Source organism: Polistes fuscatus, unplaced genomic scaffold (assembly GCF_010416935.1).
Source record: "Polistes fuscatus isolate 324 unplaced genomic scaffold, CU_Pfus_HIC Scaffold8, whole genome shotgun sequence".
Taxonomy (NCBI): Eukaryota; Metazoa; Arthropoda; class Insecta; order Hymenoptera; family Vespidae; genus Polistes; species Polistes fuscatus.
Genome location: NW_025113162.1, coordinates 7674194 through 7688070, shown reverse-complemented (window position 1 = coordinate 7688070; position 13877 = coordinate 7674194). Strand labels below are relative to the sequence as shown.

General features: G+C 29.0%; 5 protein-coding genes across 5 annotated transcripts; 3 read left to right on the top strand and 2 right to left on the bottom strand.

Annotated features, from left to right (window-relative positions):
- Positions 1-194: 194 nt before the first annotated feature.
- LOC122525137 (probable 39S ribosomal protein L49, mitochondrial) lies at positions 195-1724 on the top strand. The gene is made up of 3 exons (XM_043647774.1): positions 195-490; positions 1167-1353; positions 1445-1724. Exons 1-3 carry the CDS (start codon positions 389-391, stop codon positions 1717-1719), a joined length of 564 nt encoding a protein of 187 aa, XP_043503709.1. The 5' UTR covers positions 195-388; the 3' UTR covers positions 1720-1724.
- A 342-nt stretch (positions 1725-2066) lies between these two features.
- On the bottom strand, positions 2067-4873 carry LOC122525133 (elongation factor 1-gamma). Its single transcript, XM_043647770.1, has 8 exons — positions 4599-4873; positions 4323-4472; positions 4117-4180; positions 3905-4047; positions 3293-3595; positions 2913-3209; positions 2658-2810; positions 2067-2573 (listed from the first exon to the last, which is right to left on the bottom strand). Exons 1-8 carry the CDS (start codon positions 4608-4610, stop codon positions 2418-2420), a joined length of 1278 nt encoding a protein of 425 aa, XP_043503705.1. The 5' UTR covers positions 4611-4873; the 3' UTR covers positions 2067-2417.
- A 262-nt stretch (positions 4874-5135) lies between these two features.
- LOC122525136 (26S proteasome non-ATPase regulatory subunit 8) lies at positions 5136-6416 on the top strand. Its single transcript, XM_043647773.1, has 3 exons — positions 5136-5413; positions 5579-5651; positions 5731-6416. Exons 1-3 carry the CDS (start codon positions 5306-5308, stop codon positions 6348-6350), a joined length of 801 nt encoding a protein of 266 aa, XP_043503708.1. The 5' UTR covers positions 5136-5305; the 3' UTR covers positions 6351-6416.
- A 323-nt stretch (positions 6417-6739) lies between these two features.
- LOC122525134 (actin-related protein 10) lies at positions 6740-8504 on the top strand. The gene is made up of 5 exons (XM_043647771.1): positions 6740-7017; positions 7099-7251; positions 7315-7599; positions 7674-7953; positions 8024-8504. The coding sequence occupies exons 1-5, from the start codon at positions 6938-6940 to the stop codon at positions 8357-8359; spliced, it is 1134 nt and encodes a 377-aa protein (XP_043503706.1). The 5' UTR covers positions 6740-6937; the 3' UTR covers positions 8360-8504.
- An 11-nt stretch (positions 8505-8515) lies between these two features.
- On the bottom strand, positions 8516-9927 carry LOC122525135 (eukaryotic translation initiation factor 3 subunit F). Its single transcript, XM_043647772.1, has 5 exons — positions 9743-9927; positions 9451-9620; positions 9117-9299; positions 8807-9028; positions 8516-8740 (listed from the first exon to the last, which is right to left on the bottom strand). Exons 1-5 carry the CDS (start codon positions 9849-9851, stop codon positions 8567-8569), a joined length of 858 nt encoding a protein of 285 aa, XP_043503707.1. The 5' UTR covers positions 9852-9927; the 3' UTR covers positions 8516-8566.
- Between the last annotated feature and the right edge of the window lie 3950 nt (positions 9928-13877).

Genomic DNA, 13877 nt, shown 5'->3' with positions numbered 1-13877 from the left:
TATATTCGTTATTTGCATTCTATAATATATCACTTCACTTTACTAACAAAAAATTGTGTAAAATGTTAAACCGATTATATGAAATAATCCACGATAAAGTAGCCAACAACGCGGCACTTCTAATCCTATGCTACATTCACGTTAACTAAAGCCGCTGAATATTATTGAAATTCTACCTTACAAAGAATGCCTCAACGTTCCGATTTTCTCCCCACGAACGTATCCTACCTGATACTGACAAAAACTTTCTCGAGAAAGTCGAAAATAATATGGGAGTAAGAAAGCGAGGGCGATAAAGAAAGCACGGTGAAACGCAGAGAGGAACGAAAAGGAAGACGCGCCCGTGCGCACCAATGGCGGCTACCGACCCTTATTTACCGAGCTCAAAATGGCTGCCCTTCGTATTTTCACACGCTCGTGCTTTCCAAAGATTTTACAAAGTTCCGCGGCCTTACAATCGATGAAACATCCCTCCCCGACTATCACCGAGGTACTAATTTTAACAATTATCTTTTTATATACTTATTCCATAACGTCTTGACTATTAATTAAGCCCAACTACCTTATCGCACCGTCTAACTGTAGTTAGTGATTTTCTCAGAACAACGATAGCGAAGGGCCTCACGTATTCTTACGGTGTGCGCGTGTATCCACTCTCTTGCAATAATTTACCAACACTCTCCTATGATATTATTCTTATCGCCTTTTTTACCTTACATTATATTTCTCTCTAATAAATAAATCCTTTATAAATGTTCAAAATTGTCTTATTTTTACTCAATAACTTGGAAAATATAACATAATAAGTATGAAATATCGAAAATTGCAACTTTGTGAAATCTCTTGTTACTATTATCTCATGGCAATTTTTCTTTTCTTCGAGATATCATTTTTTTTAATTTTAAATATAATACTAAAAACTAATTGTGTTAAACATTTGATATAATACTTTACAATACTTTTATTAAATTTATGTAGACGAATAATCGACTTTTCATAGAATATATATAATGATTGATAACAAAAAGAATATGGTTATTTTATTGATAGGTTTATGCTATAAAATTAAACTCTTTATATAATTAAAAATGTATCATTTTGATAAAATTATATATATCATGACAAAAGTATTAACAAAGATGTCATCTTTTTATTTTTTTTTTTAGATTTATAAGAGATGGAGTAGTTACAAATCTTCTCCTACATACAAAGATCCTTCTCATTACACCGACTATGAGATATCTACTGATCCAGTAGAATGGAGCTATGTAAACCGTTTAATGAGATATAAGGTCATACCAAAACCGAAAACTACTGATACAACTTTACCTTCGGGATGGAAGCCAGCAACTGGTTAGCATACTTTTGATTAGTACATACTTTACAATTGATATATAAATCTGTTGTCATAGATAATTATTTTAATTTTAATTTTATTTAACAGCGAAACCCAACGACTACCCTTACTTTGTACAGCGTACAAAAAATCATATGGTACCTGTTTATCTACAAAGATCATTTAGAGGAATGAGAAGAGTAACCTTTGTACGTAAGATAGAAGGAAATATTTGGAAATTAGAAAAAGAATTAAAGGAACATATTATAGCAACAAAGAAAAGGACAATCGGTTGTAGAGTAAATGAAATGGTCGGTGAAATTAGATTTAGAGGAGATTTTGTAACGTGTGTAAAACAATGGTTACTAGATAAAGGTTTTTAAATTTATATATGTTAATTTGATTTTATATTATAAATATAAGAATTAGGATATTTATAATGTAAATATGATTATGTAGGAACTGTTACAATATTTTCATGTATACTTGTAAAAATAAAAACTTTTATCATCTTATAACTTTTTTCTAATACCCAATAAAACAACTTAATAGCTCAAGCTAAAAATCTTATCAAACATTATTAAAATCAAACTAATTATTAAGCTTATTAATATTAATTTTAATAATAAATTGATAAAAACATGGAAACTTATGCTAATAAAATATTATGATCATTTATCTGTAATTTACTTATATATATGAAAATATATAAAGTAATAGGTAGAAACGCTTCTGTTATGTTCCATTCACAGGAGAATTTATTTTCATAAAGCAATTATAATAAAATCAGTACCCAGCATACTTTTATGTTTTAACTTAAAAAATCATCAAAGTTATAGTTTAATAAAGCTTTTGATAAAAATCTGATCACGGTACACATGAAATAACATATAAATATATGTTTTTTAAATAACATTATAGAGATCTCAGACAAAGAACATTAGTCAGTACATATGCTAAAAAATATATACTGGACATAGGACTAAAGGCTTTACAAGGACAAAGTTTAATAAATTCTGTCAGTTTTTACATTTATTGCCTCTGAATGGAGCGTTATGTATCTGTAAGCAAATTTTAAGTTTTACTTGAAGACTTTTCCTTGATTAAATTCACGTCCTTCTTTATCAGAACCAATCCAACTGAAGTACTGATGTACCAATTCCTTTGTCTTTTCATCGGTTGGATCTAATTTTGTCCAATTATACGACTCATAATCCACTTGCCAATCTGGACATAACTGCAAAAAAATCCATATATTTATTAAAAATATATTCATAAATTTTTTTTAAACAGTTGATTAGTAAGTACTGCATAAACATACTGTAAAAGCAAGTTCTTGTCCACGCCAAACCCATATACCACTAATAGTACTATCATTGTCTGTACCAAATAAGCAGGTACTGGCAAAAGAAGCTTTACGCATTTTATCTAGTCTTTGATACATTCCAGTAATAAGATTGCACGACATAAAAACCTAAACAGAAACAATTATGTGTATATAAACACGCTTATACAAATTCATATATAATTTAAATGAAATACTTTCATTGGAATTTAATTTTGTATATATACTCACTTTAGTTAATTCATTGTTGTATTTATATTCACTCAACCAGATGCTATAATGTTCTGGATCAAATTTCTGCCAAAAATATGGTATTGACTTCGACTCATCTTCATTGGAATAAAATCGCTTGAAATCATCAAGATCAAAAGAACCCTTTGGTAGAGTATCGAAAGGATTTGTTGTTTTAGGTTCCGCAGCTAAAGCTATTTCTACTGGATCAAGATCTTCATCTTTTGGCTCTTTTGACTCTTTTGACTCCTTCGATTCTTTCTTTGATTCCTTTTCTTTCTTTTCTTTTTTCGAAGGCTTTAAAATAAAATATATATATATATATACACCCATAATTTTAAAGATTATATAATAAAATATTTTGAAGACAGATTATACACCTTTCCTTGCATCTCAGCATACTTCTTAGGATTAAATTCTATAGCTTTTTCAGCCAATTTAAAGGCACCAATTACAGCAATAGATTCAGGTTGATAAATTACTGTCTGGAACCATCGGTTAACATTTTGGTATGGTTTGCGTAGATTTGGTTCAAGAACGTATTGATATAAATGGAGTAAAGTCATTGCTAAACAAATATCAGCTAAAGTTATTCGTTCTCCAACAACATAAGTTCTCGTAAGTAAATGAGAATTTAAAGTTGTTAAAGCTCGCTTCACATCTTCCTTAGCAGCTTCGATCGTCTGAAATAATAATGTTTTTGATTTTATTTACAGATACTAATATTTGCAATTTTTAAAAACGTACAAATAATTTATAATTTAAAGAGGTGTATGTATGCAATTGAACACAAGTACAAATATATATGTACACATGTACTTGTGAACAGATAGTATATGCAATTATTTATTTACCTCCTGTTGTTACAAACAATTGTCTGAATTAACAATTGTTGCCTTTGAAAGAGGACAAAGTTCAATATTTGTATTATAAAAGTATATGTATATATAAATATATGCAGCTACAAGTAATCATATATAATCATTTAGTACCTGTTTGTTGTATGGCATAATTCCAAGTAATGGGAATATCCAAGCACAACTGGGAGGAAGAATTTCTGAGTCAGCAAATCCACACCATTGGAAAATACTAGCTCTTTCAATATCAGTTTTTCCTCTTAATTGCTCATTGGCAACTGTTAAAGTGATAGTAATCAAATGAGATTAAGATGACAGTAATAAGGATCAAAAATAATTCTACTTACCATAATAAGCAATTGCATTACTTTCCGTAAGGTATTTTCCATCACTTGTTTCAAATGCCGGTACCTAAATGTTAATTAATATAGCAATTATATTATCATTATATAGTATTTAAAACATCTATTAAGAACTGATAGCAGCTGGTTAACAGAAGTTAACGAGACAACAGTTAAGAAGAAAAAATAATATGATATATGATCTAACTTACTTTACCAAGAGGAAACTTTTTTAAAAATGCTTCAGTTTTGTTAGTTTCTCCAAATACAAAGTCTTCGGCAACTTTAATCTGCGCGCCGGAGTATTGAGCAGCAATCAGAGCCTTATATGCCCTGAAATTATCTGGGTACGTGTAGAGGGTCTGGAAAAAAACATTAAGATATCAAAATTATCATATGTTAATAATCACGTTTAATACATCATAAATAATTATTGATGCATTCTAACGTCGATGATTATAGCTGAAAATTGCATGAATCTCACTTACTCCTGACGCCATTGTATCCAGTTAAGGGAACAGGAAGTTGAAGGCCGGTAGAGACCACACTGCTCGAATTTACTCCTCTGATTGAGATTCTACTTTCTAGTTCTTTTTCTTTCTTTTCACTTTACAATATGATTTTTTCAATATGAAGTTTTATAGCTCACTATGTTTATATGCATACAATATAACTATAAAATAAATAATAAATAACAATTATATTTTTATATTCATAAAAACTGCAATGACTTAAAGCGATTAAAGGAGCATATTCAACTACCACATACAGCTATGAACTGACAGGTTTCTTTTATCCGTTTTTTAAGTTTCTGTTGTAACACTTCTTACAGTTAAAGATTGCTGATTGGTCTTTGGTTGGATAATATGTTCATGTTATTGGTTGAAAAATACAACATTCTGCTAGTATTAATTCCACTATAGTGGACCAATCATATTCAACTTATTTATTAATTACAGGATTTTATTTATTTTCTTTATATAAGCATTAAAAATTGTAGTATTAAATACGATCAATGTCAAAATAAATATAAATAGAAATTGCGATATAAAATTGAATCAAATATAAATTTAAATAAAATATGTGTTCCAAAAGACAAGAAACTCATTCGAATAGTTTACCGAACGCATTGTAATATTTAGAACTGACTTTAGCAGAAAATTTTGCCAATGACATTTAATTCCTCGTAACAAACATGGCTGCGCTCAAGGAGGTTGTTTCTTTATACCAAAATTTAAAACAAGAGTGGACAAAAACACCTTGTAATTTAATAAAATGTGGCAAATTACTTAATCAATTAAAGGTGACAGTTCATCATCGTTATTTATTTAATAAGTTTTATATTTTTTTAAATGTAACCTCATTGTTACATTAATAGTGATTACATTTGTTTTATTCGTTTATTTGTTTAATTGTTTTTTTTGTATACATACAAAAAAAGATTTTATACATTGTTTAATTTATATAGGTGGGTCTCACGCATTTAATGTTCTTACCTACATCCAATAGTACAGCAAGCCAAAATGAATTGCTTATAGCGAGTATGTTACTTTTTTGTATGATACTATTATGATTGTTAATGTTTTATATTATCATTAAAATGTATATTTTTATTTACAGGAGATATATTAGAAATTGGTGCTCAGTGGAGTATAGCAGCAGAAGATATACCTTCTTTTGAAAGATATATGGCCCAATTAAAATGTTATTATTTTGATTACAAATCAGGATTACTTGAATCTGCTTACAAATATCAACTTTTGGGCCTAAATTTGTTATTCCTATTGTCTCAAAATCGTGTAGCAGAATTTCACACGGAATTAGAACTCCTGCCTTCCGATCAAATACAATCGAATCCTTATATTCGACATCCATTAAGTTTAGAACAATATTTGATGGAAGGTTCATATAACAAAATATTTTTAGCCAAAGGCAATGTACCAGCTGCATGTTATAACTTCTTCATTGATATATTATTAAATACTGTTCGTGATGAAATTGGAGCATGTATGGAAAGCGCATTCGACAAGATTTCTATTAATGATGCTTCTAGAATGCTTAATTTATCTACAGAGAAAGATATGAAAGCCTTTGCTACCAAGAAAAATTGGAATTTAGCTAAGGATGGATATTTTTACTTTAACACAACGCATGAAAAGAAAGCAGAAGAACCAATACCAAGTGCAGACTTAGCTACACTAGCTATAGATTATGCTAGAGAACTTGAGATGATTGTTTAATAAATTTATATATTTTTCTGTATTTTAATTAAATAAATAAAAAAATATAGTATATAAGAAACTACACTAATACTCTCTTCTTATATTTTCTTATTATTAAAAATATTATAATTTTGTTTTGTAATTATTTTTGTAATTGTTCATTTTTCTTTACTCTCTATATTAATATATATTTATTAAATTATTTCATATATTATTATTCAAATATAAACAAAAAATTTATCATGTGTTAATTAAATCATAAATTTTCCTTTTAATGAATTCATTTCATTGAATAAAAATAACGATCGATATTTGCTTATATTTTATAAAATTATCATTACACTTACTATGTTAATGGCTGCAATTCGACTTTTTCGAAATAACTAAAGAATTAATCTAGTAACTTTTGACCGTATGCAAACGGAGGAAGTGCAACACTGATTCTGACATACTTGTCATCTGTCAATATTTTTCACCAAGAACAGTGAAAAATAATTCTACACAAAGTTCTTACAAGGAATTTGTATCCAATTTATTTAAATGTATTCCGATAATTATTAAAATATTGTTGATTAAATTCTTATTTATTGATTATTAATACAAACATGCCTCGAGAATATGAAGGTGTTAGATATATTTCTGATAAACAAATGGTAATATTTGATATTGGCAGCGCATATACAAAGTAGGTAAATAAATAATTTTTTTATTTACTGCAATATATTTCTTGAATAATATGAAATAAAAAATAAAAAACACAAATTAGATTTGGTTATGCCGGAGAAACGGTGCCAAGAGGGATAATTAAAACAGAAGTCAAATGTGCTGAATCCAAGGATGTGAGAAAAATATTTGATTATTCGGATGTGGAGGATTTGTATCAACTTCTTGTTGAATTCCTCCATTTACTTTTCTTCAGGTAACATCATAGTATGCATCAAATTGAAATAATCATTTTAATGTTTTTCTATTTATTTAATAGGCATGTTGTTGTCAGCCCAAAAGATTCAAGAGTACTTATTGTAGAATCTTCATTAACTCCTTCTCAATTTAGAGATACTCTTGCTAAAGTAATGTTTCGACATTTTGAAATTGGCTCTTTGCTCTTTTTACCAACGCACTTAGCAACAATTAGTACATTAGGAACTGATACGGTCTTAGTATTAGATGTCGGTTATCAAGAGGCAACATTAATTCCTATCTATGAAGGTGTACCAATTTTAAAAGCGTGGCAAGCTCTACCACTAGGTGCTCAAGTTGTACATAAGTAAGTCATCTATCATAATCAATATCATATTTCTATTAATGTTTGGATAAAAAGATATGAATATTTTTCTTTAGAAATATAAAAACATATTTAGAGAAGAGTTTGCCTGATTATGATTTGACTGAAAAAATAATTGAAGATATAAAAGTGAGAACTTGTTTTGTTACTACATTGGAAAGATCTAAACAATTAGAATCTCAAGATCCTCCAGCTCCTCCGCCAGCAGTTAAATATCCTAGTATAAAAACCGTTACCATCCTGGGAGAAATAAGAGAAAAAGCTTATGAAGTACTATGGGAAAGAGATAATGATAATCTTAGTATACCAACTATGATTTTGGATGCTATTGTTAAAGTAAGCTAATATACTACATTATAACTTTATTTTCTATTATAATTATTTATTTATATATTTATATTTGTAGTGTCCGATAGACATAAGACGTGTCCTAGCAGAGAATATATTATTAATAGGGGGTACAGCAATGGCCAAAGGTTTTGCGAGTCGTTTAAAAGAAGAATTGTTATCTTTATTGAAAAGTGATTTATATGCTGAAAAATTAAAAATAAAAACATTTAAATTTCATTCAGCACCAAGTAAACCGAACTATACAGCTTGGTTAGGAGGAGCAATTTATGGTATTGCAGATTTCCCTTCAAGATGCCTAACAAAAGAAACTTATTTAAAATTAAACAGAGTTCCAGACTGGACTAATTTAATAGATAATCAAAAAGAAGATTCATTAATTTGTGAAATGTAATATATGTAATATAAGATATATCTTATATTTCTTATGTATTTATCTTTAACATATAGATTTAAATAAAAACATTTCTTAATATATCTTGAAAAAATAGTATGGAAATCTTATTCGTTGAATAAACAAACATATAAAGATCTAAAAACATCATTTTAATTGTATACTGTTATTATTTTTTTAATACAAGATGTTTATATGTTTCAAAAATTATAATGTTGTGAGCAATGTAAGCTTTTCATTAAGTTGCAATTGTGTTTTTATCAATTGTGACAATGCAACTACCATCAAGAGATCTTTTACATTGCTGTTGAACATATCATCGAATTGATCACAGCTCATTTTTGGTACCGAATGTACCATGTCCAAAAGAGCTCGACCAACCTAAAATAATTTATATTAACAATCTTGTTGTTATAATATTAATAATAAACAAAAAAATATATTTACCTGATTGTCTGGTGGTTGCTTTCCTGCAAGAACGTCATCGACATAATTAAGAACTTGTTCTAGCATCAAGGATAATTTAGAACTAGCTTCTGCGATTTGTGCAAGATCCATCATTGGTTCTATTCCTCCGCCAGCCTTAACACCAGGTATTGGTACATGAGATTGTAATTGTGTTTTTGAACACAATTGCAAACCTACAACTTCAGGTTCATAGCATGTAATCTAGAAATAAAATAAAAGCATAAATATAATAATAGTATATTTTACAATTTATTTAGAATAAAATATATTTTATTTTAATTATACACACCTGTACTTTTACCGGTGTAAACATTGAACCTTGTTTCCCTTTAGGTACTCCTAATGGAACGCATACGTAAGCTTTAATTGCCATTCTTGTAGTATTAGCTAAAGTAGTGTCAACTGTTAAATGAACTGGATTGTTACATTCTCGTACATAATATTCATGAATAACAGACGAATGAGTAGTAACCTGCAAGAACGGCATAATTTTTTTAATTTTTCTTAATAACAGATATTTCTTTAAATATTCATTTCTTTTTTATACAATTTTGATATTATACATGAGCAGTTGATAGGTCAAAACGATTGTGGCTAATATTTGAATGAAAAAATATTAATACCTCATTGCCCGTTGCCCACCAGCCAACAACATTTTCTTGAGCGTTGACCCTGTGATTCAACTCGTACAGGTCTACTCCATATGAAAGATCAGCTTCTACTTGACTTTCAGATTCTTTATGCGGCACACAGAAACAATTAGTAACTTCAACGACTCCCTTTTCTGAAGTACCTACAACATTTTTATACAATTCACATACAATTCACATGCAATATTGGTGCACGCATAACCTATTTAAATGTTACCACGATGCAACATCGTGGTGTATAACTATGTCAAAAAATAAATCATACCTAATAATGTACCAATTACACGTAAAGATTCAGCTTTTCGGCGTTCATATGCATCCACTATTTGAAACAAAACTACGGGATGAACTTTCACAGTTAAATTAAGAGCCATTATTAAAATGATATAAAACTGTATGTGACGGAACGAGAAAAGAACTTTGCACTTATGCAGGTGCTTTTAACTCTCGATCGCTACTTCGAGATATTTCGAGATAGATGGAATCGATGACATTCGATTATCGAATTATAAGTGATGACCAAGGAAAACATTTTTCTAATGTAATAAAGTAGAATATAAGAAGAATGCATTAGTGCATTGAAATAATTGTTAATTAATCGAAGTAAATGTGTATTGTTGTTTAAAATCACGGAGTATATGTCCGGAGAACCGTTCTCTTCGAAATCCAACGTTAGACTGTCATTGTCCTCTAGAAAATTACTTTTATTGAAAGTTGTTTATATGACTTTCCGAACGTTGCACATGTGTATAAAGGTAATAATGCACCTAATTACTAAAATTTAAGATTATAACCGTCTGATTTTAGTATTTTACCTCCGAATTAATCAATGCGCAGGAGCTGTTAAATAATTGCATAAAAATAATAAAAATACAAAAATCAGAGCGTTTACATCTTAATTTCTCTTTATTACAAATAAAATTCTCGGTACGTAAAAAAAAGTACATTAGTTTAAACATTTACATAAAAATGTAAAAATACTAAAATCAGAGCTTTTTAATCTTAAATTTTATTTATTAGATGAGATATTCCCTTTATACACATGCGCAACGTTTAAAAGTCATATAAACAACTTTCAATAAAAGTAATTTTCTAGAGGACAATGACTCAGTCCAACGGCGAATTTCGAAGAAGACGGTACATAGATCATATACTCCGAGTTTTTAAGCAACAATAGACACTTGCATCGATTAATTAACAATTATTATAATGCACTAATGCACTCTCTTTATGTTACAGCAGAATTTTATCTTCGGAGTCATCACTGCGCAGAAGCATTCAAATAATTATTTAGAATAGATAAAAATACGAAAATCATAACGTTTTAATCTTAAATTTTATTAAATAGGCTTTTTATACACATGCTCAACGTTCGGAAGGTCCTGTAAACAACTTTCACCAAAAGAATTTTAACAGAGGATAATTACTCAGTCTAACGACGAAATTCGAGGAGGAGGGATCACAGAACATATACTCCGAATTTTTAAGCAACAATAGACACTTGCATCGATTAATTAACAATTATTTTAATGCATTAATGCACTCTCTCTATGTTACAGCTGAATTTTACTCTCGAAGTCATCACTGCGCAGAAGCATTAAAATTATTACATAAAATAGATAAAATACGAAAATCATAACGTTTTAATCTTAAATTTTCTTAATTAGATTTATTATTCTTTTTATACACGTGCTCAACGTTCGGAAGGTCCTTTAAACAACTTTCACCAAAAGAATTTTAACAGAGGATAATTACTCAGTCTAACGACGAATTTCGAGGAGGAGGGATCACAGAACATATACACCGAACTTTTAGGCAACAATAGACGCTTGCATCGATTAATTAATAATTATTATAATGCACTAATGCACTGTCTTTATGTTACAGCAGAATTTTACCCACGAAGTCATCACTGCGCAGAAGCATTAAAATTATTACATAAAATAGACAAAAATACGAAAATCATACCGTTTTATTCTTAAATTTTCTTAATTAGATTTATTATTCTTTTTATACACGTGCTCAACGTTCGGAAGGTCCTGTAAACAACTTTCACCAAAAGAATTTTAACAGAGGACAATGACTCAGTCCAACGGCGAATTTCGAAGAAGACGGTACATAGATCATATACTCCGAGTTTTTAAGCAACAATAGACACTTGCATCGATTAATTAACAATTATTATAATGCACTAATGCACTGTCTTTATGTTACAGCTGAATTTTACTCTCGAAGTCATCACTGCGCAGAAGCATTAAAATTATTACATAAAATAGATAAAAATACGAAAATCATAACGTTTTAATCTTAAATTTTATTAAATAGGCTTTTTATACACATGCTCAACGTTCGGAAGGTCCTGTAAACAACTTTCACCAAAAGAATTCTAACAGAGGATAATTACTCAGTCTAACGACGAATTTCGAGGAGGAGGGATCACAGAAGATATACCCCGAGCTTTTTAACAACAATAGACATTTTATCGATTAATTAACAATTATTTTAATATTTTAATGAATTCTTATTATAATTAAGATTGTTTAAACGCATATATATTTATTTAAATATTACCTAACTTTTGACGTACTTTGAATATTAATTAATTTCTATTTTATGTTTTAATAGATGAAAATTTTACCCCTTCCCACCGAAGTCATCACTGCGCAAGAACGTAACAACAAATGTACATTAGTTTAAACAATTATACAAAAAATAAAAGAATATTAAAACGAGAACGTTATAATGTTAAATTTTATTGATTAATTTTATTGATTTTCTTTTATACACATGCGCAATTTTCGGAAAGTCACATAAACAACTTTCACCAAAAAAACTTTAACAGAGGATAATTACTCAGATCAACGGTGGATTTCGAGGAGGAGGGATCACAGAACATATACTCCGAGCTTTTAGACAACAATAGACATTTTTATCGATTAATTAACTATTATTTTAATATTTTAATGAATTCTTATTATAATTAAGATTGTTTAAACGCATATATATTTATTTAAATATTACCTAACTTTAGACGTACGTTGAATATTAATTAATTGCGATTTTATGTTTTAATAGATGAAAATTTTACCCCTTCCCACCGAAGTCATCACTGCGCAAGAACGTAACAACAAATGTACATTAGTTTAAACAATTATACAAAAAATAAAAGAATATTAAAACGAGAACGTTATAATGTTAAATTTTATTGATTAATTTTATTGATTTTCTTTTATACACATGCGCAATTTTCGGAAAGTCACATAAACAACTTTCACCAAAAAAACTTTAACAGAGGATAATTACTCAGATCAACGGTGGATTTCGAGGAGGAGGGATCAGAGAAGATATACTCCGAGCTTTTTAACAACAATAGACATTTTTATCGATTAATTAACTATTATTTTAATATTTTAATGAATTCTTATTATAATTAAGATTGTTTAAACGCATATATATTTATTTAAATATTACCTAACTTTTGACGTACGTTGAATATTAATTAATTGCGATTTTATGTTTTAATAGATGAAAATTTTACCCCTTCCCACCGAGGTCATCACTGCGCAAGAACATTACAACAAATGTACATATCTTTATTTTTGATTACAATAGACATTTCTATCTCTCGTTTAATTAACAATTATTTAAGATGTATTGAACAAAGTATTATTCTCTACTAATACTTATATATATAATTGCTTAAACATATACATACATTATTTTAAACATTACATACTCTCCTATTAATGTATTTTAAATATAGAAAATAATTTTAATATGAATTTATTTTTATGATTTTAGATGACTGTGTCTTCAACTTGGTTGCGTTCTTGGATTGTAACATAATTATAAACTTCTCCAATTACTTTGATTGTTTTTCAATCATTGTTATATAAAATTTAATATCAAACGTTTATTAAAATTTTATTATTTTTTTAGAAACAATTCAATGGGTAGCGGGTGGATTTCTTCTTCGCAAAGGGCGCCATTTGTTAAGAAGGAATTTACTTCAGGGATGCGACCCTGCCCACGCGAGCCTTGATTCTATCTTTCTCCCAAGGATAGAATCATGTCCTTTCCTCAGCTTTTTAAAGTGAAACACCCTATCCTTTTTTTTTAATTTTTTTTTTTATTTTACTTTGCTTTTTTTAACTCGCGATTTTGCAAGCATAGATGTGCACGTAGCATAGGAACTGAAACTGCATTAGAAGGGATGTCTACCACCGCTATTAGTAAGACGGGCCCAGGGATTCAGTTCCTCAAGCTTGCAGTAAATATAGTGCTGGTGGGCAAACTGTACGTGCAGCGTAAGTTCCTCGTAATATAGATTAGAGTCAGTGGATTAGTCCGACCGGTGGGATACCACTTAAAAAAAAAACGTAAAAAGTTTCACTTTAAAA

Excerpts from the sequence above, each read along its gene's own strand:
- LOC122525134 (XM_043647771.1), top strand. The coding sequence starts at position 6,938 with ATGCCTCGAGAATATGAAGGTGTTAGATATATTTCTGATAAACAAATG. Across the intron at positions 7,018-7,098 it reads ATTGGCAGCGCATATACAAA|ATTTGGTTATGCCGGAGAAA; the intron begins GTAGGTAAATAA and ends AACACAAATTAG. Across the intron at positions 7,600-7,673 it reads GGTGCTCAAGTTGTACATAA|AAATATAAAAACATATTTAG; the intron begins GTAAGTCATCTA and ends ATTTTTCTTTAG.
- LOC122525137 (XM_043647774.1), top strand. The coding sequence starts at position 389 with ATGGCTGCCCTTCGTATTTTCACACGCTCGTGCTTTCCAAAGATTTTA. Across the intron at positions 491-1,166 it reads CCTCCCCGACTATCACCGAG|ATTTATAAGAGATGGAGTAG; the intron begins GTACTAATTTTA and ends TTTTTTTTTTAG. Across the intron at positions 1,354-1,444 it reads GGGATGGAAGCCAGCAACTG|CGAAACCCAACGACTACCCT; the intron begins GTTAGCATACTT and ends TTTATTTAACAG.
- LOC122525135 (XM_043647772.1), bottom strand. The coding sequence starts at position 9,851 with ATGGCTCTTAATTTAACTGTGAAAGTTCATCCCGTAGTTTTGTTTCAA. Across the intron at positions 9,300-9,450 it reads GGTGGGCAACGGGCAATGAG|GTTACTACTCATTCGTCTGT; the intron begins GTATTAATATTT and ends CCGTTCTTGCAG. Across the intron at positions 8,741-8,806 it reads AGCAACCACCAGACAATCAG|GTTGGTCGAGCTCTTTTGGA; the intron begins GTAAATATATTT and ends AAATTATTTTAG.
- LOC122525136 (XM_043647773.1), top strand. The coding sequence starts at position 5,306 with ATGGCTGCGCTCAAGGAGGTTGTTTCTTTATACCAAAATTTAAAACAA. Across the intron at positions 5,414-5,578 it reads AATTACTTAATCAATTAAAG|GTGGGTCTCACGCATTTAAT; the intron begins GTGACAGTTCAT and ends TAATTTATATAG. Across the intron at positions 5,652-5,730 it reads AAATGAATTGCTTATAGCGA|GAGATATATTAGAAATTGGT; the intron begins GTATGTTACTTT and ends TTTTATTTACAG.
- LOC122525133 (XM_043647770.1), bottom strand. Across the intron at positions 4,181-4,322 it reads AAAAGTTTCCTCTTGGTAAA|GTACCGGCATTTGAAACAAG; the intron begins GTAAGTTAGATC and ends ATTAACATTTAG. Across the intron at positions 3,210-3,292 it reads ATGCTGAGATGCAAGGAAAG|CCTTCGAAAAAAGAAAAGAA; the intron begins GTGTATAATCTG and ends TTTATTTTAAAG.